Source organism: Bidens hawaiensis, unplaced genomic scaffold (assembly GCF_021521415.1).
Source record: "Bidens hawaiensis isolate Kalapana, Puna unplaced genomic scaffold, B.hawaiensis_p1.1 tig00040544_1, whole genome shotgun sequence".
Lineage (NCBI taxonomy): Eukaryota > Viridiplantae > Streptophyta > Magnoliopsida > Asterales > Asteraceae > Bidens > Bidens hawaiensis.
In genome coordinates this window covers 18,326-42,101 of record NW_027505665.1, presented here as the reverse complement: position 1 = coordinate 42,101, position 23,776 = coordinate 18,326, and the positions used below count along the sequence as shown (strand labels likewise).

The 23,776-nt window shown below is 36.1% G+C and overlaps 5 protein-coding genes across 7 annotated transcripts; 4 read left to right on the top strand and 1 right to left on the bottom strand.

Moving 5' to 3' along the window:
* Positions 1-1,167: 1,167 nt before the first annotated feature.
* On the top strand, positions 1,168-2,644 carry LOC143614596 (EID1-like F-box protein 2). Its single transcript, XM_077087993.1, has 2 exons — positions 1,168-1,200; positions 1,799-2,644. Exon 2 carries the CDS (start codon positions 1,802-1,804, stop codon positions 2,546-2,548), a length of 747 nt encoding a protein of 248 aa, XP_076944108.1. The 5' UTR covers positions 1,168-1,200; positions 1,799-1,801; the 3' UTR covers positions 2,549-2,644.
* A 1,125-nt stretch (positions 2,645-3,769) lies between these two features.
* On the top strand, positions 3,770-7,795 carry LOC143614591 (tRNA-specific adenosine deaminase TAD3-like). 3 transcript variants are annotated; one of them, XM_077087988.1, is made up of 9 exons: positions 3,770-3,865; positions 3,954-4,005; positions 4,077-4,150; positions 4,255-4,376; positions 4,472-4,554; positions 5,844-5,940; positions 6,015-6,395; positions 7,133-7,245; positions 7,361-7,794. In XM_077087988.1, exons 1-9 carry the CDS (start codon positions 3,781-3,783, stop codon positions 7,602-7,604), a joined length of 1,251 nt encoding a protein of 416 aa, XP_076944103.1. In that variant the 5' UTR covers positions 3,770-3,780; the 3' UTR covers positions 7,605-7,794. The 3 variants fall into 3 exon arrangements, with proteins under 3 accessions (XP_076944103.1, XP_076944102.1, XP_076944104.1); XM_077087987.1 differs by having other exon boundaries at positions 3,770-4,005; positions 7,361-7,795; XM_077087989.1 differs by lacking the exons at positions 3,770-3,865; positions 3,954-4,005 and having other exon boundaries at positions 4,078-4,165; positions 7,361-7,790.
* A 2,683-nt stretch (positions 7,796-10,478) lies between these two features.
* LOC143614598 (putative ubiquitin conjugation factor E4) lies at positions 10,479-16,733 on the top strand. Its single transcript, XM_077087995.1, has 16 exons — positions 10,479-11,348; positions 11,422-11,626; positions 11,712-11,863; positions 11,934-12,144; positions 12,699-12,851; positions 12,936-13,139; positions 13,219-13,331; positions 13,422-13,539; positions 14,206-14,295; positions 14,389-14,592; positions 15,341-15,436; positions 15,514-15,636; positions 15,741-15,833; positions 15,919-16,083; positions 16,182-16,271; positions 16,343-16,733. The coding sequence occupies exons 1-16, from the start codon at positions 10,501-10,503 to the stop codon at positions 16,526-16,528; spliced, it is 3,051 nt and encodes a 1,016-aa protein (XP_076944110.1). The 5' UTR covers positions 10,479-10,500; the 3' UTR covers positions 16,529-16,733.
* Positions 16,734-17,422: 689 nt separating this feature from the next.
* Positions 17,423-19,179, bottom strand: LOC143614595 (uncharacterized). The gene is made up of 2 exons (XM_077087992.1): positions 18,904-19,179; positions 17,423-18,374 (listed from the first exon to the last, which is right to left on the bottom strand). The coding sequence occupies exons 1-2, from the start codon at positions 19,040-19,042 to the stop codon at positions 17,617-17,619; spliced, it is 897 nt and encodes a 298-aa protein (XP_076944107.1). The 5' UTR covers positions 19,043-19,179; the 3' UTR covers positions 17,423-17,616.
* Positions 19,180-20,247: 1,068 nt separating this feature from the next.
* On the top strand, positions 20,248-22,793 carry LOC143614597 (chorismate mutase 1, chloroplastic-like). Its single transcript, XM_077087994.1, has 6 exons — positions 20,248-20,441; positions 21,002-21,224; positions 21,332-21,418; positions 21,520-21,663; positions 22,364-22,456; positions 22,528-22,793. Exons 1-6 carry the CDS (start codon positions 20,248-20,250, stop codon positions 22,762-22,764), a joined length of 978 nt encoding a protein of 325 aa, XP_076944109.1. The 3' UTR covers positions 22,765-22,793.
* Positions 22,794-23,776: the final 983 nt, after the last annotated feature.

Below are 23,776 nucleotides of genomic sequence, written 5' to 3'. Positions count from 1 at the left end.
GATGCAAATATAAATATGAAAAATAACAAATGTTATGAAGATGTTTCACCAGCTAGTACATAAAAAATGTAACAAAAAAAATACGATACAATGAAAAAATAACAAAGATAATATTAGTTAAAAACGATACCCATTAAGATGAGCTACTTAATAGTGTCATGAATTTAGATTTGGAACGCTTTCTTCAAGTGGTTCAATAACATGATTCAATTTCCCTATTTTCAAGTTTGTTCACGTATAAAAAGAGTTAATTGCAAATATGGTTCACGTGGTGGAACCCCAAATGCAGGTTGCAACCTCATGGTGGCATTTTTGCAATTATGGCCCCTATTGTGCCACTTTTTTTTTTCCAGTTTTTGGCCCCGTCATGAACCCATCGTTTGGTTTTATGCAAAAAGACCATTCTACGCTTGCCATTGTGTTGCTAATGATAATCGACAGGGGATGACAGAGAAGATGGTGGTTACGGGGGATGACGACAAAGATGGTGGCTAGGGTTGTAAATTGTTAAACTTGGGGGGGGGGGGTTTAAATATCGACGGGGAAGGGACATGGAGCAAATAGACAGATTTGCCCCTCTACTTCACAAAACAAACTAACGGCGATCCGACGGAAAACCTAAACTGTAACAAAAGTGCCACCACATGACCATAACTGTCAAAATACCATCACGGGATTCCAACCTGCGTTTAGGATTCTACATGACCATAATTGCAATTGACTCGATACGAAAATCAAAAAGATATTTTTGTTTTCAAAAGATAAATCAAGTAGTGAGTCTTACATGGAGCATCGTGACTTGGATGGGTTCCCAACAACTGAATCACAACCATTCATTCACACCCAGGGGCCCACATCGCCGATAGTCTCCTCCTCACATTAAAATAACCTGCATGTCATAATAATAGTAATAATAATAATAATAATAATAATAAAAATAAACACTCCGTCCATCTATCCAATCAGATTTGCAACCCCTTTCTCCGTTCATCTCTTGATCCTCTGTCACGCTTCTTGTTACCTATTAAAGGCAAGAAGATTTTCAGATTCAGTTAAGTCCTTCAATTCTTTTAGTAATCGTTAATAATTTTGCTCTTGTAATATGTTCACAAACCCTAATTAATTTATGTCTTTTTTTTTTTTTTTCTCTTCAGTTAATTTGTTAGGTTTTTTTATTCAGAGTTTCGCATGTGAGCTGAGGTGAGGAAGATGACAACTAAACTACTGAATTTATTTAACTTCCATTTTTACAATTTCATGAGTTTAAGTTAGGGTTTACAATTTCATGAGTTTAATTCAGATTGAATGCTTCTTCCGTTAGGGTTTTAATCTAATCTAATATTTGTAGTATTATCTCATTGTACTTGCAACTCGGTGCTATCATATCCCAACACTATTACTGCTTGACACGATAACTAATCGTGCCATTTCTTTCATACACAAACCTGTTTAGAGCCACCATAAATACCACACATGTAGTGGAACAAAATTTCATAAAATTTTCAAGTATTACATGTTTTCAAATCTTTTAAAAAGGGCCAGGCCGGGCCGGAAGGTAGCTAACGCATATGCCATATATTTAATTCAAATATATAAACACCTCATTATTAACAGGTTAATAAGTAACTGTTTAACCTGTTTGGACACGAATTTAATATTGCATTAAGCATGTTGACCTGGTTAAGACACGAAACCTTTTGTTTAACTCCGTATCGTTTCATGTCATGTTAACATGCCGTGTTAGAAATTTCCAATCGTTTGATGATATTATGCTGTCTTCATTATTCACCATGTGCAGACAATGATAATAACCAAGCAGTACAGATGCATACACTCTGCAAGCTGTATGTGCACAAAAGGACACATAAGTGAAGATGTCATCTTCCTAATTCTGCAACATCTCAACTGGAACCCCAAAATAATCGCCACACTTTCATGTGTCTGCAAATGGTTTGATGATCTTGTGAAACGAGTCCTCTGGAAAGAGTTTTGCAGAACCCGGGCACCCAAAATGATGCAAGATCTTCAATCTAGTGGCAGCCATAGTGTAGATGGAAACTGGAGTTCACTCGCGAAGCTTCTTATCTACTGTTCGGGCTGCACTAAAGCGGGTTTGTTTAACAAGGTTCACATTCCGGGTCACTTTGCATACAGGACTCGGTTTTCTAGAACGTCTGGTAAAAGCTTTCTGTTACCGAATTGTAGAAGCGATGTGTTGTATGTGTCTGACCCGTGTGAGCATTTGGACCAAGGAGAAGAAGGGGATGTGGGTTTCTTTAGAGGGGTATTTAAGTCATTTGCCACATCGAAGGTGCGAAAGATGCTTATTAAACGTGGTGCTAAGTTTCATCCTACAGAGTTTTGCCCTTATTGTAAAGCGAAGCTGTGGAGTACGTTGCAGGCGAAGATGATCCCGCAAAGTGCCAGCTGTCGGTTGGGCGCATATGAAGATTGTATCGAGTATTACGTGTGTCTTAACGGGCATGTTCTTGGTGTTTGTACACTTTTGCCCTTGTCTGATTCGGAAGGGGGCGGTGAGTTTGATTGAAATATGTAGTTTTGTTTATGTATTTGGAAGCAAATGCGGATTCAATGTGTAATAATTTTATACGGGTCAGGTTAATAAAACAGATAAATTGGTTTTTCAACATATTTGATTATTTTCTAGTCTCTTATGTGTCACCATTTTATTATGTATTACGTTTTGTGTTTGGCATCCAAAAGGGAATGTACATGTATTGCATTGTCATTTTATTAAGTAAAGGTTCACATATTATGCGATATAATATTGTTTTTAGGCCAAGCAATTATTGTTTTAATAAATATTTGTGTATAGAATAAAAAGCTATGCTATTTCTCCTACATCACAAAAAGAAAAGTAAAAGAACTTTGAACGCAAAAATTGTGATACAGTGTAAATTAAAATGATATTATTTATGAATAAATATAGTAAAAGTATGTCATTTAAGTATGAGTTATACTCTTTTTTGCTATTTTTTAGTCAAATAGGCAATATATATATGGTCAATATAATATAGAAATTAGGTTTATTTAGTTTGTAACATCAGACCAGAAACAGAAGCTGCTCAATCCTCCTCAGTCAGTCCTTAGGACCGCCACCTGCTCGCTTCTCTGCTACCAGCCACCCTCTCGGCACTCCTCTTAGGTAGGTAATTTTAGGGCTAAAAACTACTCAATAAAATAAAATATGTCCAATTGATTGATTTTATGTAATCACATACTTAGATTGGTAATTCTATCTTGTATTTTATTGTTAGATTATGACTTTGTTATGTTCAAAACTTGAATTTTAGGGTTAATTAATTATGCAAGAATTATTGAAAATAAACCCTAACCCCATTCCCGTTGGCCACTTAAAGGTTTGATTACCAATTCGCAGCAGCTCTGCTTCACACTTGACAGCCTTCCTCCGCCTATTTGGTAAGCTTAATTTTCGTTTAAATTATGCTTGTTCCTTTATCTCTTGAAACTTGAATTAGATGTCCAAGGGTAACAACCAACATATATTATTAGCTCAACTAAGATCAAAGTTGCTGCTTCTTGTGTATTCTTTACTAATTCAAATAATGCCTCTCGTACCTTGCCTTTATTATATTCTTACTTTGTTCAAACTTCAATTTGATTCCTAGGTATTATTATATGTGCTTTTTTAACTTCACCCCCCGCCCTTTTAATTATTGTATCGTATTTTTATTATGATGTGATGAATCTTACCCCATCCGAACCGTTGAATCGACCCATAATTTTTTTAGCAGGTAAATGAACTATTTTGACGACCATGAGCCATGGGAAATCGTTCACATCCCAGACAAACCAGCCTTTCATCCTCACCAACAACCCACAGGCAACTCCTTTGACCTCTTTATTTACCATATGCATATTCATTCACAATGTAACACTTCTCTTCATTTTGAATTTGATATATTGCGCAGTTAAAGTTTATGCTGCCGTAATTGATCCTAAGCACGCCAACACTCTTATCAGGTATATATACGCATACTAGTTTATTATGCTAACCTCTATTTTTGGATTGATTTAAACTGTTTAATGTTCAGGAAGCTAAATCAGACTTTGCCATTAGAAAATCTACGCCATGTCAAGCGCGTGCGAAAGCAACAACTTGATGGAGGTTATTTTCTATCCTGTAATAATAATAAACCTACCTAGTTTATTTATTTTACTATTTAAATGTACTCTATCTCATACTATCGTGTTTTTTTTGTATGTTACCAGGATCCACTCGTTTATCAATGATCTTATGTTTGGCTGGTGAAAATGATAGCCAATTGGATGTCATACCTCAAGAGGTGGTTAACCTTATAGAATCTTATCAGTTGGAAACTTTCACTACAAACGTAAGCTTTTTTATACTATTGGTTTGTTACTTAAGAGATGTAATTTGTTATAGTCGGAAGACGAATTTTTGATATTTTTTTCTTGTTAATGTTAGGTATGCAGATATGCTCCGCTATCGAAAGAAGAATGGGTAGAACAATGTAAACTGTGGCCAACGTCTTTTCATCCAACAACCTAGTACTTCACTTTAACTCTTAACTATGTTTATCTATTTTATGTTTTATGTTCCCTTTTCGTCAGTTACAAGTTACACCACTAATTACTTAGTATGATCTAATCAAATTAAAAATAGGTTGATTGAGGTAAAGGTGTGTAAAGTTAAAAGGCCTAGCTTTTAGTTATACCTGTGAGTTTCGTCACAACATGTTAGCTATTTTACAACAGCTCTCTTAGCGTATCCTCACATAATCTATTGTTGAGTAATTAGGTGTCACAAACTGATATACACACTTTTTGGTTTAGGCAATTATTAAACTTCTCCACACTTGAAAGTTGTGAACATTTATTTCTATAATCACATTTAGAGTTTTTCTTGGATTCTGATAGGTCACCGCACTTACATAGGGGAACACATCTTTGGGTAGATGGGATGACAATCAGACAAAATTTAATAAAACAAATACAATACGAAACTTTAGGCGTCAGCCCTGAGCCCACCATGAGAGTTGAGACATACCCGAAGGGTAGACTAACCCTCGAAAATAATTAACTAATAAATGGCACTAGGATTCGGCCCCAAAAAATCGTAACTTGAGCCATACAGAATAAGGAATGAAACTCAGCAAAATATTTCCTAGGATACAATTGAACCACATGCGGTCCAACTGACCATACCAAACCATACACCTTCACAAACTGAAATTGGGCTCATAGGGCCAAATGGGAACACAATACAATCCATTATGCTTCATACAATACCTATGCATATACACTTATTACACTAAGAATACAAATAATAAAACTCTAAGTTACTCAACATTCATACTATGTTTACAACATACAAATATATTATCAATAACACCATTGTTGCACAATAGTTCTCTTGTAACACCATTATCCGACTGCCCATCGTGATCTTGGTTGGCATTGACTTTTTCCTTTGTGTTGACTTATTGACCAGTGTTAACGTTTTCTTATGTTGACCAATATCCCAATTTTGATACCCTACACCAATCCAAATGCATTTGACCTTTGAATTCAATAGATTTATTCATGCTGTTATCCAAATCATTATTTTCAACATAAATAAGATGAATAGAAACTTTTATACCTTTTTCCTGCTGATACTTGACCTCCAATTTCCAGAAGTTGACCCAAACTAGACCATAAATCCAGCTGTAGATAACAAATTCTAGCCACCAGCAACTTAGTGTTCTCGTAGTAACCTAGTGTTCTGTAATGAACCTCTATATATTAGTATGTGTGTGTGTTTGTATAATATTTAAGGCTGTATTCTTATTCTGCAGCAACATCAACGGAATCACTGGGTTTTCAAAGGAGGAATCACACTCTGTCTGCACATTCATGAAGCTAGCACTAGATATAGCAAAAACCGAACGCCAGGTAAATTTACAAGTTCTAAATTTTAATAATATTAATATTTTAAAAATTTTGTATTAACGGTGAAAACCGTGCAGATTGTGAATGCTGCGGTTATTGTTGACCCGTCAACCAACGAGGTTATTGCTCGCGCACGCGATCAGGTCAATTTTTGTAGTCGTCCCATAAATCATGAAGTCACTAAAAATCATGACAATATGCTTTTAAATTCTTCAGTGACAAAAGAACCCAAATTGTTGTATGATGGGGTTTCTTGTTTAAACCCTTGGTTATGGTCGAGTCAGCAGCCATGTGACAGCTGGCATCCATTAAGGCATGCTGCCATTGTAGCGATTGAAGATTCTGCAGCCAGAGATAGGAATCTTTTTTCTGGTGGTCGAAATAATTGTTTTGAAATTGATCGTGTGGGGCCTGCTTTAACGTCTCCTTCAAAGAAACAAAAAACCGAATCCATGCATGTAAGCTTCTTGTTTTTCGTTTCTTGTTTCTATTGGATTTGGTTATAAGTAGGGGTGTAAACGAACCAGACCAAACAAGATCTTGTTCATGTTCGTTTGTTAAGCATTTTCGGACAAGCGGACGGTTCACGAACACGTAACCAGACGGGATACTTGTTTGTGTTCGTTCATTAATGATTTTTTTTGTTCTCGTTTATGTTCTAGTATGAAAACTAAGTGATAAACCCATAAACATTAAAAGTATAAAAATTTGAAATGTTAGGATAATAAACTAACATGTACAAGTTATAAAGTATAAAAAACCTTTAATGACCAAAGGTAAAAAAAACCCGAACATGAACAGACATAAACGAATGAACAATTAACGAACGTAAATGAATGAAATAAACGACCAAATTACCAAACGTTCACAAACGCAAGTGAACAAATGGGACGTCTCTTCATGTTTGTTCGGTAATTAATCTAATTAATTCTGTGTTCATGTTCATTCACTTATTAAAAAAACGTAAACGAACTTTTTGTCAAACAGTCCGCTGAATGTCCAGCTTGTTTACAGCGTTTTATGTATGTGGTAAAGTGGGCTTTGCTTAGTAGGTTAGGTAACGGGAGCGCTGTTAAGCTTTAGTTTTGTTTCAAGCGATAATTATCCAATATCCCAAGTTTGAACATGTGGGAAGTCAAAGCTCAGTATTTGTGAAACCTGAATATTCACATCTAAATTTGTGTATTTTTTTTAGGTAAATGATCATGAAGAACTCAACTCGCACACAAATGGCTGCAACCTTGAATTATCGAGACCATATTTATGTACTGGCTATGATATTTATCTTATTTGGGAACCTTGTGCAATGTAAGTTTTTTAACTGCCATTTGTGCCACATTTCCTCATTTTGTGTTGACCACATAGATAATTAGTTTGACTTATTTTTTGAAACTTATGTTGGTTTTGTGTTTCTTTATGGCAGGTGTGCAATGGCACTCGTTCATCAAAGAATTAAGCGTATATTCTACGCTTTCCCGAATGAAAAAGCTGGCGCACTTGGAAGTGTTCATAGATTACAAGGGGAGAAAAGTTTGAATCATCATTATGCTGTATTCCAAGTTTTATTACCACAGGAATCCCTTAACGGAGGTGTAATGCCCTTGATCGCTTCAAAAAGTGATCAAACCAAAAATCCATCAAATGTGCCAAATGGTACGGGCCCTTAAGATTTATGATATATGGCTTGCCTCATTGCGACAATGGCATGTACTGTTCGGTGAGGGCAGAGTGGAGAGCTGAAGATCACCTAAATATACATGATGATGAGTGGAGGTTAATTTAATTTTAGAAAGTCAAGTCTTTGTTGAGGGTATACTTAATTTTATCGTGTCAAAACAATTTCATACATATACCCATTAATGCTATAGTTGTGTCTCAGCTTCTACTTGTGTATCATTATCAAATGAATTAAGCCCCCCCCCCCCCCCCCCCACCAACACACACACACACACCAAATAAATATGTTAGACATAATTTCAAAATAGATACATACGTTAGTGAGTGAGACGATGTGCGTCTCCCATCTATCAAACTATCATCTTCCAACTACCTTCTGAGCATCATTACCGATGGAAAGGCCACGGCCTCAAGTCCTCAACCCTCTTTTTGCTACCTGAAAGAATATGATCAAGTTATTGTTGATGGTCTTTATCAAAAGGGGCCATAGCAGAGGTAATCGACCTCACTTTCACTTGACATGTGTGGCAATCCCTTGAGGCTGCTTATCGTTTGTTGGAGCATGTGCATACTCTTCATGACATCTTTCGTCAATTGTAAACGGGTTCTATGTGTCTGAATATGGTCTGCAGTATAAATTCAACTAATATCAACTCGCAACCATTAGCCACCCCGTGACTTACAATGACAAATGTCATTGGTTCTTATGTGGTCTTGGCTCGGCTTTTGAAGCATTCTCCATTTCTCATTGTGCCCTTCCTCTTCCAACTTTTGAGACCTTGTGTCCAAAGCAGAAAACCATGAACTTTTTATACAGACTATTCATGTTTCTTCATACCCACAGGCTTCCTTTGTCGAGCCTCGACCATAGGCTTCTCTTGAAACTTTCGCGGGTCTAACTACTCAAGGGGACAGTCACGTGGGTGTGCCTCGGTTGTGGTCGTGGTCATAGACCACCCCATTATTTGCTATGCAAGAAAGGGCACTATGCCACTTCTTGTCCAAGTCATCCATCCATGTTTGCCCAACATGCCCCTCCACTTGATACAAACCTTGCAAAAACCTTTCAAGCTTGGTTTCACATTACCGAAAATTATCCGGATTGGCATGTTGATGAAGGCGCAACCCTTGTATGACACCTAATCCGGATGACATTTATGCTCCCTACACTAATTCGGGTAACGCTTATGTTATTTTTGGAAATGGCAGTCTTTACCCATCTTCAAAATCGAGCACACTTCTATCAACAACAACTACCCATTACAACATGCTCTTGTGGTCTCTCACCTTACCAAAAGCCTACTTTCTATAAGCAGACTCACAAATGACTTGTGTGTTGATGTGTTATTGTCTAATACATACTTTAACATTTAGGATCGAAAAACAAATTAAGTGCTAGCACAAGGAACATATGAAAATGGTTTCTATATTCTTCAGGAAGAACAAAGAACATTTGTGGCCTCTATCTCATCACACAATTTTGATGTTCTTTTTAAATTGCATAAAAATTGTAATGTATGTGTTACTTATATAATTATCTGAACCGGGACTTTGTTCGTCTAGCTGATTATGAAAAACACATTGTTTACCGTTTGATTTAAGTCACAAACGTTCATGTTTTAGATCTAATTTATTGTGATACTGGAGGACTTCACATATTACTTCTTTGTATGGATAGTGGCTTAGTGGTACTATGCTATATTTATTGATGACTATTCTTGGTACACATGTTTCTACCATCTAAAAACCAAGTTTGAATTTTTCAATACATTGATGGTTTTCCTTAGCTTTTGTGTAATACTAATTTTCATGCAAAGATAAGGTTTTTCAAACTAGATAATAAGTTAAGTTGTGGATTGATGGTTTTCTTAACTCTTGTGAAAACTAATTTTCATACAAAGTCAAGGTTTTCAAAGTATATAATGAGTTGAGGAGACGAAAAAGTTGTGGAGGGGGATGCTGCGGGTCATTTGCCAGAGACGAAGAAGTTGTGAGTGTCTTGGGGGGTGGGGGTGGGGTCTACAACTTTAGTGTATGTACTGGTTTGTTTATATTAGTCATTTATTATTAATAGTTAACAACTAAGCTTAATGTCCATTCAATTTAGGTATCAACAATGTTACGTTTTAACAAGCTATTAGATTAAATGTGTAATTTCTCTACAGTGGAGGCCAAAACCAAAATTAGTGTAAACCATAAAAACCATCAAAATAATTAACTCTAATTATGGCAATTAATTATTAAAAAAACAAATTAAAAATTTAGATTCATGTATCGATTTCTTAAGACATTTTATACCATATCCTGCCACAAAACAATTAAATTCCTTGTAATTATAAAATTCAAAAACGATCTATCAAAGATCCAAACAAAGACACTCGAATTTAGAGAAACAACACCGGCCCAATTAATAACTTAGCAACAAAATCGTAGCGAATGTTTCCGATTGTAACAACAAAATACCCAAAAAAAAATATATTTTAGTTTTGATGAAAACCCTAAATAAGCCTAATAACTAAACAATACAAGAAAGAAATAAAAATTAAGAATTAAAAATTTCATTACTTAATCAAGTGTACGTAATATACAACACAAATCTAATCGATTTATAACTCTAATAAATAATTATAAATATTATTATGATTCAAATAAATAATATGATACATATCTATAACAAAAATAAAATTACTTGTCAATATAAATAAACTCCAACGATCTATCCTTTGTCTAGACACTCCCAACCCAAGTTTTTAGAGAGGTTTGTTGTTGACAATCTTTTTTTCTTCTTCATCTTCTTCTTTAAAATACCTTAATAATAACTTATCTCACACACACACACACACACACACACAGACAATCGGATCAAATCAAATTGATAACATAACGATGGCTACCACCATCAAACCACACCGATCGCCTGAACAAATCGAGGACATAATCCTCCGCAAAATCCTTCTGGTAACCCTAACCGATTCCATGACCAACGACTCCAGGCTCGTTTACTTGGAGATGACGGCAGCTGAGATCCTCAGCGAAGGCGGTGAACTCAGGCTCAACAAAGACGTTATCGAACGAGTCCTCGTCGATCGTCTATCAGGTACTAATATTAATAATATTAATGCTGAACCACCCTTTCAATACCTAATCGGAATATACCGTCGTGCGAATGACGAGTTGAAGAAGATTGCTAATATGAAGGATAAGTCAGTTAGGGCTCAGATGGAGCTTGTTGTCAATCAGGTCAAGAAACTATCTGTTTCCTATTGTAAGATTCATTTAACTAATCCCGATATGTTCCCCGATGCCGAGAGGAGTAAGTCCAACGTTTCGCCTTTGCTGCCTTTGGTTTTCGCCGAGGTGTCAAGCTCGGTTGATGCCTTTGGTGGTGGTACTAGTAGTGCCGGTGTTTCGTGTCCTGGTTTTTTAGATGATTTGTTTAGGGATTATGAGGATTATGAGTCGGTGGAGCCGATATTGAAGCAGTTGTATGAGGATTTGAGAGGGATTGTGTTGAAGTGTTCTGTGCTTGGGAACTTTCAGCAGCCGTTGCGGGCGCTGATGTATTTAATAAGCTTTCCGGTTGGTGCTCGGGCGTTGGTGAATCATCCATGGTGGATTCCGAAAGGTGCGTATTTGAATGGGAGGGTGATTGAGATGACCAGCATTTTGGGACCGTTTTTTCATGTTAGTGCGCTTCCGGATCAGAGTATTTTCAAGGGGCAGCCTGATGTTGGGTGAGTTTTGAGCTTTTTTGTGAGTTTTTTTTTGGATTTGTTTTTGTGAAAGTTTGTGTCTTTTGATTTGCAGTGAACAGTGCTTTTCGGAATCGTCAACGCGAAGGCCTGCGGATCTTTTATCTTCGTTCACTACGATTAAAACTGTTATGAATAACTTATATGATGGTTTGGCTGAAGTTCTTAGGTCCCTTCTTAAGAACACAAGCACACGAGAGAATGTGCTGCAGTATATTGCAGAAGTGATTAACAAAAATGCATCGCGGGCTCATATACAGGTTAATATTTTGTGAGAGTGACAGTTTATATACATAGAGAGTGATGGTTTTTTTTTATTGTTGAATAATTTGCAACTGATGATAGGTTGATCCAATATCATCTGCAAGTTCGGGCATGTTTGTGAATCTTAGTGCTGTTATGCTTCGACTGTGTGAGCCTTTCTTGGATGCAAATTCAACAAAGAAAGATAAAATTGATCCTAAATATGTGTTTTCTGGATCTCGTTTGGATTTCAAGTAAGATACTTTATTGAATATAAATTATGTTCATAATATTATTTTGACTGTGAATCTGAACTTGATACAGAGAATTGACTGCCCTTCATGCATCTTCTGAGGAAGTTACTGAATGGTTGAATAAAAATAATCCAACCAACACTAGTGATTCCCAAGAAACAAGTTCAAGTCAACGTCAATCAGCAAGTTACTCATTTATTTGTGAATGCTTCTTTATGACTGCACGGGTTCTTAATTTAGGATTGCTGGAAGCCTTTTCAGACTTCAAGCATCTTGCGCAAGTAATATGCACTACAAGTAGGCCTTTAAACGAGCAGAACGTTCGGTGAACAGCTCGTGAACCGTTTGGCTGGAAGTTCGTTCATTTAATAAACGAACGGACATGAGCACAATTTTTTGTTCATTAGGTTAAACAGACAAAAAAACACGAACACATGTCCCTTTTGTTCATTTATGTTTGTTAATGAAAGTTCATTTGAATTTTTGTTTTAAGCGCTTACGTTCATTTGTGTTCGTTAGTTTGCGATCGCTTTAATGTATTCATCTAAGTTTTTGACTCGTTAAAACTTAGCATACCTATAAAAACTTTTTAAGCCCAACACATTGTTCTTCACATTACTTTTAAGAATTTTAACCCTGTTATGCTTGTTCATCTTTGTTCAGTTATGTTCGTTCATTTAAGTTCTTGAACCATTAGTTTATACTGATGTTCAATTTTCTTAACGAACTCGAACAAGAACACCCGTTCATTTAACTGCTCGTGTTCGATCAAAGTTTAATAAACTCGTTTGTTTCATTTTACAAACCTAATTGTGTTACTTATGATTATTTGCAGGACATTTCAAGATATGAGGATAATCTGGCAACCTTAAAAACCATGCAAGAACAAACACCCTCACCTCGACTGGCCCAGGAAGTCGCTCGACTGGAGAAAGAAATCGAGTCATTCACACAGGAAAAACTATGTTATGAAGCTCAGATACTGAGGGTAAAATTGTCTTTTCACATGTTTACGTGACCAAATCCTTTTTAAACAAATATATTGCATCTATACTCTGTTTCTGTATTTTAGGATGGAGGACTTCTTCAACAAGCACTATCTTTCTATCAGTTAATGGTAGTTTGGTTGGTAGATCGTATTGGCGGTTTCAAAATGCCTTTATCACAACCTTGCCCTATGGAATTTGCATGTATGCCTGAACATTTTGTGGAAGATGCAATGGAATTGCTTATCTTTGCTTCTCGAATTCCACGCGCGTTAGATGGCGTGAAGCTGGTAAAAAAGATTTTTACACAACGGTTTGACTGTTACTGTTATTGTTATTTCTTTATAGTTTTATGCCATTATTTTGTAGGATGATTTTATGAACTTCATTATCATGTTTATGGCAAGTCCTGAGTATATTAGAAATCCCTATTTAAGAGCAAAAATGGTTGAAGTATTAAATTGCTGGATGCCACGTAGGAGGTACTTTATATGATTTATATTATATCGTCTTTTGTTTTGAATATGATCAAATTTGGAACTGCAGTTTTTTTATACTTTTTTTGTCTGCAGTGACCCATCATCTGCCACAAGTACACTTTTTGAGGGGCACCAATTATCTATCCAGTATCTTGTGAGAAATCTTTTGAAACTTTATGTTGATATCGAGTTCACGGGCTCACACACTCAGGTGATTGTTTCTGAAATTTAGTTTTAGGGCGCATAACATACTGTTGGGCCTCTAAACAAGAGTGTTCGTGTTCGTTCGTTGAACCTTTACCTAACAAACAATCGAAAATGAACGTGTTCGTTCATTTGTTTGTTAGTAGTATAAAGGAACAATCACTGAAGATAGACAAACAAACGAACATAACTGAAGATAGACGAACAATCATAAATGAACCTAACTGAACAAACATCAGTTTAAAGTAAATGTGAACATAAATCTGTTGAGCTAAAAGTTAATGAGATTTTACTAAATTGTAATTGCTGATATTTTAATTTCATAAAACTAGACTAAGTTCTAATGGGTCTAAGAAAATTTGAGTGAATATAATAAACAAGTGAACTTAAACAAACGTAAATAACGAACAAAAACAGATGAACATAAACGAATTAAGTGAACGAACTTAAACGAACATTCAAGAACACAAATGAAAGAACGAGACACGTGGTCATGCTCTTTGTTTAACTAAATGACAAAAAAAGGTTCATGTTCGTTTGCCAAATAAATGAACATAAGCTAATTTCTAGCCGAACGCTTCACTGAACTTTTGGTTTGTTAGGCATATATGCTGTCTTGTTCCGTCAAACTATCAATATTTGATTATTTGACTGACGTTTGACTTTTGTGTAGTTTTATGACAAATTTAACATCCGACATAACATTGCCGAGCTTCTAGAATATCTTTGGCAGGTTCCTGTACACCAGAATGCTTGGAAACAGGTAATTTGAAGTTTCAGTCACTTTTTAACAACTTTAGTTACAGTTAATATAAATTGTTTGGTAAGTTGAAGTTTCAATTATATTTGGTCTCAGATTGCGAAAGAAGAGGAAAAGGGTGTTTACTTGAACTTTTTGAACTTCTTAATAAACGACAGTATCTTTCTTCTTGATGAAAGTCTTAACAAGATTCTCGAACATAAAGAACTGGAGGCCGAGATGTCTAACACGGTTGAATGGGAACAAAGGCCTGCACAAGAGAGGCAGGAGAGAACTAGACTTTTCCACTCTCAAGAAAATGTTCGTTTTTATATCTACACTTTCAAATATAATATAATATAGTGACATCTGGTGCTGGGATAAATCAACGTCAAGGGCATTTAATTCCCTTTAACTCTTTTCATTGCCTACTTTTACAAACGTAAATAGTTTTCTAATACGGGTTTTGTTTTTCTAAACTACATAAAATCGAGCATTTTTTAATCTCTAAGTCGGGTATGTATATTTTTCCCAGTATTGTGCTGTTTTTCATGTAACTGTTGTTTTCCATTATAGCAAGCATTGTCCTGATTTACCATTTATAATTTTGTTGGTACAATTATAATTGTAAAACAGCCCAATGTTCACTATAATTGTAAAACAACACATATGGTAAAACGACTCAATTTTCAAACATTTATATGGTAAAACAGCACAATGACATTTTTTTTAAATATAGCAATACTGTACTCACATTAAAGACAAGATATGGTCGATTTTATGGTGTAATTTTTGTTAAAAGTTAACAGCGTATGAAAAAATTATTTACGTTTAATACAAGTGGGGAAATTTTTGTTTAAAATCAACAATTATGGCTTTCCCAAATATGCCCCTCCAACACTTTGATCTTGTTCATTGATTATTTTTAATCAGTGATTAATAGTCTTTCCTAGGAAATCTAGGCTTTGTATTTGAACCTCCATCTATATTATATACACACACATACATATATATCATGTATATTTGTTTATGAATACTTATTAAGGAAATTGGGTTGCTTTGTATATAGATGATCAGGGTCGACATGAAGTTGGCCATGGAAGATGTGAGCATGCTGGCTTTCACCACTGAGCAAATTACAGCTCCTTTTTTGCTACCCGAAATGGTATCTTTTTATCTCCAGCACACAATGGTATCAAATGTGTTTCTTTTTATTTTAAATGTGGTTGCTTCTTTTTGCAGGTTGAAAGAGTTGCCAGCATGTTAAATTACTTCCTGTTACAACTCGTGGGCCCACAAAGAAAATCTTTAAGCTTGAAGGATCCTGAAAAATACGAGTTTCGCCCAAAACAGTTGCTAAAGCAGGTTTGCTTTATTACTATTATTATTATTATTGTTGTTGTTGCAATATTGCTTGTTGCTTATTGTCCTTTAAAGCATATGATGTCTAATTATTTCTTATGTTGAAGATTGTGAACATATATGTTCATCTGGCAAGGGGTGATCACGAGAATATTTTCCCATCTGCCATTACAAAGGATGGTCGGTCTTATAATGATCAGGTGCGTTTTAAAGATATTTATGTTTTCATATTTGTGGAACAACGGCCCACTCTGTTTCTTTATAATAATTATGATTCATGTGCAGTTATTCACAGAAGCTGCAAATGTTCTTAGAAGAATAGGTGAAGATCCAAGAGTCATACAGGCGTTTGAAGATCTTGGTAGAAAGGCTAAAGCTGCAGCTTCTGAAGCCATGGATGCTGAAGCTATTCTTGGAGACATTCCAGATGAATTCCTTGATCCAATCCAGGTACACACACACACACACACACACACACACACACACACACACACACACATACACAGATGTCTTAGATGTAACAAGCTTTATGAATGTTGAAATTGCAGTACACTCTAATGAAAGATCCAGTTATCTTACCATCTTCAAGAATCATAGTGGACCGGCCAGTGATTCAGAGGCATCTTTTAAGTGACGCGGTAAATCTTTAATCTTTAAACATGTTGTAATTGATTGTAACATTTTTCTTAATGATTTTGTTAAATTGCAGACGGATCCGTTCAATCGTTCACATCTTACACCGGACATGCTTATTCCAGACACTGAGTTGAAGCAGAGAATTGAAGAATTTGTGAAGTCACAACAAAGGAAGCAACATGGTGATGATATGGATATGCAAAGCAATTTTAAGTCTTCGATCCAGTCACCAGATGGTACCGGGCCTTTGATTGGTTAGAGTTTACTTGTAGACAGTAATTTCTTGTATTTATTAGCATCAAGGTTTTGGTACTAAAACATGGGTTGAAAGAGTTGCAATCATAAGTTTCAACATGCTAAGAATGGTGTACAATTTGACAGATGTGTTTATTAAAAGTTTGGATACAGTTGCTTTGCATACTCATGTAAAATGCTGGTTGAACTCCTACTATGCCCTCTGCAAGCAACATTTGCTTCTTTCACATGTACTGGTAGTTGATTCTAGCAGTTTGACAAAAGGCTGGATCTGTTACACTCAAAACTGTGAGCGGAACTGATTTCGATGTTAAGTGAATCATATTAATTTAGGCAATACTAAATTATATATGGGTTTGTTTGAGTTACCTCAAATTAGTCATCGAGTCAAATGAGGCTGTCTTGAGTTAGTTGGTGGGTCAAAACGGGAAACTATTTAAAACTTTGCTCTAAATAAATGGGTTGGCACCACCATGACCATTAATTGTCATAACTTGTGGCCACTGTCACGACAACCCCCCCCCCCCCCCCCACACCCCCCAACACACACACTTTTGTTGTTGCCATGTGCCGTAGTTGCCACCACAGGGCAACACCATCCATCTAAAATGAGCTGTTTTAGGTAAAAAGAACACCAAACGAGTCATTTTAAAAAGAAAATAAAGTACGCATCCACCCCACCCTTAGGTTAGTTTTAGATATTTTAACACGGTGATGGGATGGGTGGATGATAGTGGGGACGAGGTGAGGTGACAGCGGGGACGGGGATGGGATTGGTGTTGAAGCTACATACGCATACTTTCAGCTATTACTTTCTAACTATTTTACGTGAATATCTTTTACGTACACAAGAACTTTTATTGATCACCTTCAATTCAGATGAATCAAAAATGACCGGTTACATGATTAACATATGCTACTCAATTTGACAATTTTGTGTAGTACAGTACATTGGTTGGGGAGATTAAAGAAACATGTAAAATGAGATATAATATCTCATTCAGTCAAACTGTTAGCAAGGTATAATGCATCAATACATACATTCTGCAACATCACAATTTACATATTTGACTCAAAAGTGCAGGCTAGAAATTACCAAACTTTCTTCTGACCCATAAGCCCAAGAACCTCTTCCCAAAGCCCAACACTTCCCACAGTTGCAAGCCCAACTACGTCCGGACTACAAGCGGCAACGGACCAATAGCCGGCCCGAATCTCATCTCTCAGTTGTTCTTTCTCCCACCCACAATACCCATCAAAGAACCTAAAGTCATCCACACTTACCACATTCCTCTTAACCATCTCAACACCACACCCTACACTCTCTTTGGTCCCATAATACAAACCATTCATTACTTCATCAAACACGCCACTATTCCTTACCCCTTCACCCCCTCTCACCAAAAACAACCCTTCCTCAAGGGGCCCGCCAAAGAGCAACGGCCGGTCAGCAAACGTCCCCGGCATGTCTAGTGCGGTTGACCTTGTCTCTTTGATCGACATTAGCGAAGGTCGGTTGAGTATGATACCAGTTGGGCCCACTGGGCCCGTTGATAGCAGAAGGACCACTGTCCTTTCAAATATGTGGACCCCATCTAATTTCTCGGTTGCTATCAGTAAGCAACCTTTTTCGGGCTCATGTATGGCATGGGCCCATTTGGAACCAATTGAGACAGATGGTGATTGGTTCACCATGCAGTTTGGATCGATGGCCAGAGAATATTCTTGTGAGCTTAATGCTTGTTCTCCGGCCACCAATCTTGCTCTGAATGACCGCCAATCGGCATCAAGAAACATGTTTTCTTCGTCTCTGGATGATGGAGATGGTGAATTTGATTGAGATTGACAGCCTATATGATAAAACAAAGTAATCAGAAATTTAATTACTTGTGCATGTGTCAGTGAAAGCAGTCTCTTTAACGTGCTAAACGTGAGAATCAAATAGAGTAATTATATATACAATAGAGTAATTATATATACAAGAAGAGTATAACACATACAAGTGAGAATCATTTGTACGTTAACCTTCCCCTATATGTATGTGTGTGTGTGTGTGTATATATATATATATAAATTATCACAACCCAAATCATAACCAAGTAAACCAATTTCAATTTAATTGTTTAAATCCGACAAAAAACCTTTTTTTTTTTTTTACTTAAAAGAACCCATTTTTTTTCACCTCCAACTAGCTACGATTATTGGAAACGACCCTGTCTTGTCTAGGATAAAGGACTGGAAATGATTGCTCTAATGCAACCCTTTCCAAAACCTATCCATAACTTTACTATAACAGTGAATATTTATTTGTTTTTATCAAAAACATAAGTTGTTGCTAAAAACATACTATTCCCACAAAAATTTGAAAAGAAAACTTACATGTGTTGGTTTTCTTGAACTGAAAGTTGGAAGATGATCTCTTGGGTTGCAAAAAGATTCTTGCTTTGATGGATGGGAATGGGATGACAGCTTCCATTGATTTAGTGAATGAATTTGAAGAAAGACAGCAAGCCTCCATTGTTGTTGTTGATTCTTGTAACAAAAAATATGATAGATCAATGCAAGATGATTAAAGGTTTGATCTTGAGTCCTATATATATAAATGATTAGCAGGATGAATGTGCACCACATGCTTCATTTCAACCCTATCCTATACAGGTAGGATTCCCTTTTTTACAAATTCTCAGTATGGGCCACTGGATAATCTTGTACACGTCAGATGACTCGGCCAATAAGAGGGCTACACGTGGTCTTGTAAGTAGTTGAAGCAAACTGGCAAACAACTTTAGCACTTTTACGGAGGACGTGCCATTTTCCTAGCCATTTAGTTGTGCTGTGTTTTTTGGAATATTATCCACAATTAGAAATGATAAGCAGCTGTCAAACACTTTACTAAAGATCAATGAGAAAAAGTTCCATCTGTGCATTGACGTATTGTACGATACATGTAAGGATTGCATAGTAGAGTTTTTGAAATTCAGTTTTCGGTTATAATCAAATTGAAAATCGAATTTTGTCTTGGTTTTTAACACCCTATCGACACCTATTCTTTATGTATAAACAAGACTCACGATTTCAATCAAGCATATCATCAAACACCTTAAATACATAATTAGAGGTCGTGTCTTGAAACATCGGATAAGGTTGTTGCTTTATTTATGACTTAGAGTTCACGGGTTCAAGCATTGGAAACAACCTCATGTAAAAGAAATTGCAGGGTAAGGCTGCGTACATCATATAGCGCATCGATCTAGTCCCTCCCCGAACCTTGCGCAAACACGAGAGGCTAGTGCATTACTCTTAAATGCATAGTTAATTCTATGTGAATCAATATTTCTCCCTTATTCAACTCATATATATGAATCTAGTATGCTTCGATTTGTGAATATTACTCACACCAAAAGTCAAGAATAATCAACTTTCAAGAAGCATAATATAAGGACTCACATTACACCGATCTCGGCTATGCATGTTTTGACTTATAAGAGTTTGAACTTGGGTCGTTTAAATTAAATACCCCACTCACAACTATGGGTGTAAATAAGCCAAGCTCGATTCTTATTAATTAATTTACAAACAATTTTAACTTTTATAAATAAACGAATGTTCCAGTGGTTGATTTGGTTCCGGATTTGTTTGTTTGGCTAGGCTACCAAACCCCACAGTGACAGTAGTTTAGATCCCATAAGGGAAAATCAGTGGTGCTGTGTTAGTTAATTTGCAATGGAAGCTACGTTACTACTAAGAGTAAGATCCCCCTTTACTCCAACCTTCATCTCCTCCGTCAAATTCAATGCTACACCACCATTACCATTACCATTACCATTACCATTCATGTGGAGGAAGAATAATTGCAAGCTGCAGATGATGCCTAACTCACCTTTCACTCTTCAGGCATCCGCTACTTCTTCATTCGGGTAGTTTTTAAATATATATTCTTTATCAACTATTAACAGGAATCATTTTCAGTTTTATCTGATTTCGGCCATTTTACAAATTTCAAAATTAGGGTTATCATTTTCAATTCAATCCCAATCCCAATCCCAATGGCAATGTTATGACTTCAACATCAACCATCAATGATTGGCTTTTGCAATTCAAAAAACTTGCCTTCTGTTTCTTTCGCTCTAAACATTACCAACATACATGCTTTTTTATAAAAAGCTAAAAAATTCCCCTATTGTATTTCAAAAAATAATAAAGCACTTTCTAGTTTAAAATAAAAAAAATTAAGCTGATTATGAACTCATTTGACCATTAAAGTTGTCAAACTTTGACTTTCTTTACAAAGCGTGACTCATTTGGATGACAAGTGGATCATGTTCCATTCGAACAAGCTTAATCAATCCACATCGCCGTTTTCATCCGTTTGCTTATGAACGGGTCGATTTGTGTTTGTGTTGCGTACCAAAACTAAACAACTTTTGACTCATTTTATTGAAGCTCTTGCTTATTATCTCACTTACTTTTTTTGCAGATCAAAGAACGAGATTAGAGTGGACGAGAGTGAGATCTACACTCTTGATGGCATTAGAAGCTCTTTAATTAGGCAGGAAGATAGCATTATATTCAGTCTTTTGGAACGCGCTCAGTATTGTTACAATGAGGACGCGTATGATCCCGATGCTTTCTTCATGGATGGCTTTCAAGGTTCTTTAGTTGAGTTCATGGTCAAAGAATCCGAAAAGGTCTATGCTCAGGTAATTCAAACTTCAAATCACAGAGTAACATTACCATTATGTAAATAATAAATATATATCAGTTATTCAGCATAAATATAAGTTACATAACAAATCTTTATTAATAGGTTGGAAGATACAAGAGTCCTGATGAGCATCCGTTTTTCCCAAATGAGTTGCCTGAACCTATGTTACCGCCTTTGCAGTACCCAAAAGTAATGATGGTTATATAATTGGTTTATTGTTTAGTTTAGGTAAGGTATGTAGTTAAATTTCTGAATTTTTTCTTATATTTTATTTATGTTGTTATTAATAGGTGTTGCATTCTTGTGCTAATGATATCAATATTAACCACAAAATTTGGGATATATACTTTAAAGACCTTATTCCTAGGTTAGTAAAAGAAGGAAATGATGGAAATTGTGGATCAGCAGCGACGTGTGACTCAAACTGCTTGCAGGTACACGCTTTAAAGGATGCAGTAACAACTATATTTTTGTTTATAATTGGGCCAGTTTTATATTATTGCCAGCAGTAATTGTTAAAGGATGCAGCAACAATTATTTATCTTAACGAGCTAAAATGTTGAGCTCAAGCCCGGCTCGTGAAAATCTAGAGCCAGCTAGTGGCTCATTGTCTAGAGCAGCTCATTAATTTAAAAAAAAGTTAATTTTATATTTCTACATGTATTGATATGTATAAATAGAAGAAACACATAATTAATAATTTGCAAACTTAATGATGTATACATGTTAAAATTTGGGTTATAGTTTCTATATATAAATTAAAATTTGAGCTTAAATTAAAACCAACCAACAAGCAAGTTAAATCAGCCTAATGAGCGAGCCAACGAGCAGAGCTTACATTGGCTTGGGCTCAGCTCGTTTACAAACGAGCAGATTCGAGCAAGCCACAAGCTTGTAAAAGAGCTCTAAAATCAACCCATTATTTCATCATTGCACCCCTACCTACACACATTTGTATTATACAGTCCATTTTCTAAAGTAACTGCATTATGCATGTATGATAAGATTGTAGAGGTGACAAAATGGGCAGGTCATGATATCCCAAAACACTTAAAATAAATATAGGGCACTAATCATGTGTTTTTAGTTTCTGCTTATTATATTCGCTAAATGAGTTGTGCTACATTTATGTAGGCCCTATCTAAAAGAATCCACTATGGCAAGTTTGTAGCCGAAGCCAAATTCCGAGCCTCACCTGCTGATTATGAAGCTGCCATTAAAGCACAAGTAAGAACCATTCTCTTATGTACGATACCATTTCAGTTTTTTAAGGGGTATAATAGTAATTGCACTTGCAGGACCGGGAAAAACTGATGAGTTTGTTGACGTACCCGGCTGTGGAAGATGCAATTAAGAATAGAGTGGAAACTAAAACCAAGACTTTTGGGCAAGTAGTGATGGTCGGGTTTGGGGAAGATGTGACGGAACAGGTGTACAAAATAAACCCGAGCTTGGTTGCTGATGTTTATGGGGAGTGGATCATGCCGTTGACCAAGGAAGTACAGGTTGACTACTTGTTAAGAAGACTTGATTGATTTTGTAGGAAATGAGTAAAATGACTAATTTTGGAACAATTATTGATAATAATTGGTTTTGTAGTGAAAACGGTTTTCTTATATGTTGGAGTATGTGTGTTTTAAATTGAAGAAGATTCTTTTAAATGCTTGAGCGTGTCGATCACTCCATACTTCTGTCGATTGTCTGTCGCTATGAAATGCACTATTGGTGATGTTTAGGTCTAGACAACAATGTTAGAGAAAATAGTAGAAAAGTATCTTCCCTAACCCTGGACGCAATGCAAATAATTATGTAGTTAATTAATTTTGGTTTTGCGCTGTACTATGTGAAAGTTTTGCAACGAACCAAACCAGGTTCAAGAACGCTGTGTGTTTTTCTAATTTGTCAGGATACCAATTTGAACAGAAGCATTAAACATATATGTGGTTAGCTAATAAAAAATGAACATTTTTTTACAAAGGGGACAAGTTAACTTGGATCATCCGGTATACCAGGCCTGCAAGAGGCTTTCAGTCCCATGCGTGGAACGGGGGCACCGGGTCATCATTAACTTACAAACCGGTCTTTGTTTTTGGCACTTTGAACCATATCGTATCCGCCATCGACTAACTAACCTCAAAGTGGAGGGATATGAAGCCGAATGTGTAGATGTTTAGCGACATCTACAACATTCAACAAAAAAGTGATGAAAGGGACTCCAATATTTTAACGGCGGCCAATAGAGTGGAAAGACATAAAACTTTTAACAAGAATTCGGTTTGTGCACTTGTTTGGAACTCACTCTGATGGTGCCCGAAATGACTCAACAAAGAGGCTGTTCTACACGGACTAGGATATTTCTAGAACCACTATTTTTTTATAGTTATTTTGGAAGTGATATCAGTTATTACTTGGTGGTGTGGTGGTTGAGCAAGCATCCCTTGAAACTTTGATTGTTGATTTGCCCAGGTTCAAAACCCTCCTGTGATTTTTACTTTTGGCTGTGTGTTTTTGCCATACATATTGCTTTTAGAAGATAAATAATGTTTT

Coding starts and splice junctions, on each gene's coding strand:
- LOC143614596 (XM_077087993.1), top strand. CDS start 1,802: ATGATAATAACCAAGCAGTACAGATGCATACACTCTGCAAGCTGTATG.
- LOC143614591 (XM_077087987.1), top strand. CDS start 3,800: ATGAGCCATGGGAAATCGTTCACATCCCAGACAAACCAGCCTTTCATC. Junction 4,006..4,076: donor CACGCCAACACTCTTATCAG/GTATATATACGC, acceptor TTTAATGTTCAG/GAAGCTAAATCAGACTTTGC. Junction 4,151..4,254: donor AAAGCAACAACTTGATGGAG/GTTATTTTCTAT, acceptor GTATGTTACCAG/GATCCACTCGTTTATCAATG.
- LOC143614598 (XM_077087995.1), top strand. CDS start 10,501: ATGGCTACCACCATCAAACCACACCGATCGCCTGAACAAATCGAGGAC. Junction 11,349..11,421: donor AAGGGGCAGCCTGATGTTGG/GTGAGTTTTGAG, acceptor TTTGATTTGCAG/TGAACAGTGCTTTTCGGAAT. Junction 15,437..15,513: donor CTTTTTTGCTACCCGAAATG/GTATCTTTTTAT, acceptor TTCTTTTTGCAG/GTTGAAAGAGTTGCCAGCAT.
- LOC143614595 (XM_077087992.1), bottom strand. CDS start 19,042: ATGGAGGCTTGCTGTCTTTCTTCAAATTCATTCACTAAATCAATGGAA. Junction 18,375..18,903: donor GTTCAAGAAAACCAACACAT/GTAAGTTTTCTT, acceptor TTTATCATATAG/GCTGTCAATCTCAATCAAAT.
- LOC143614597 (XM_077087994.1), top strand. CDS start 20,248: ATGGAAGCTACGTTACTACTAAGAGTAAGATCCCCCTTTACTCCAACC. Junction 21,225..21,331: donor CCGAAAAGGTCTATGCTCAG/GTAATTCAAACT, acceptor CTTTATTAATAG/GTTGGAAGATACAAGAGTCC. Junction 21,664..22,363: donor GTGACTCAAACTGCTTGCAG/GTACACGCTTTA, acceptor ACATTTATGTAG/GCCCTATCTAAAAGAATCCA.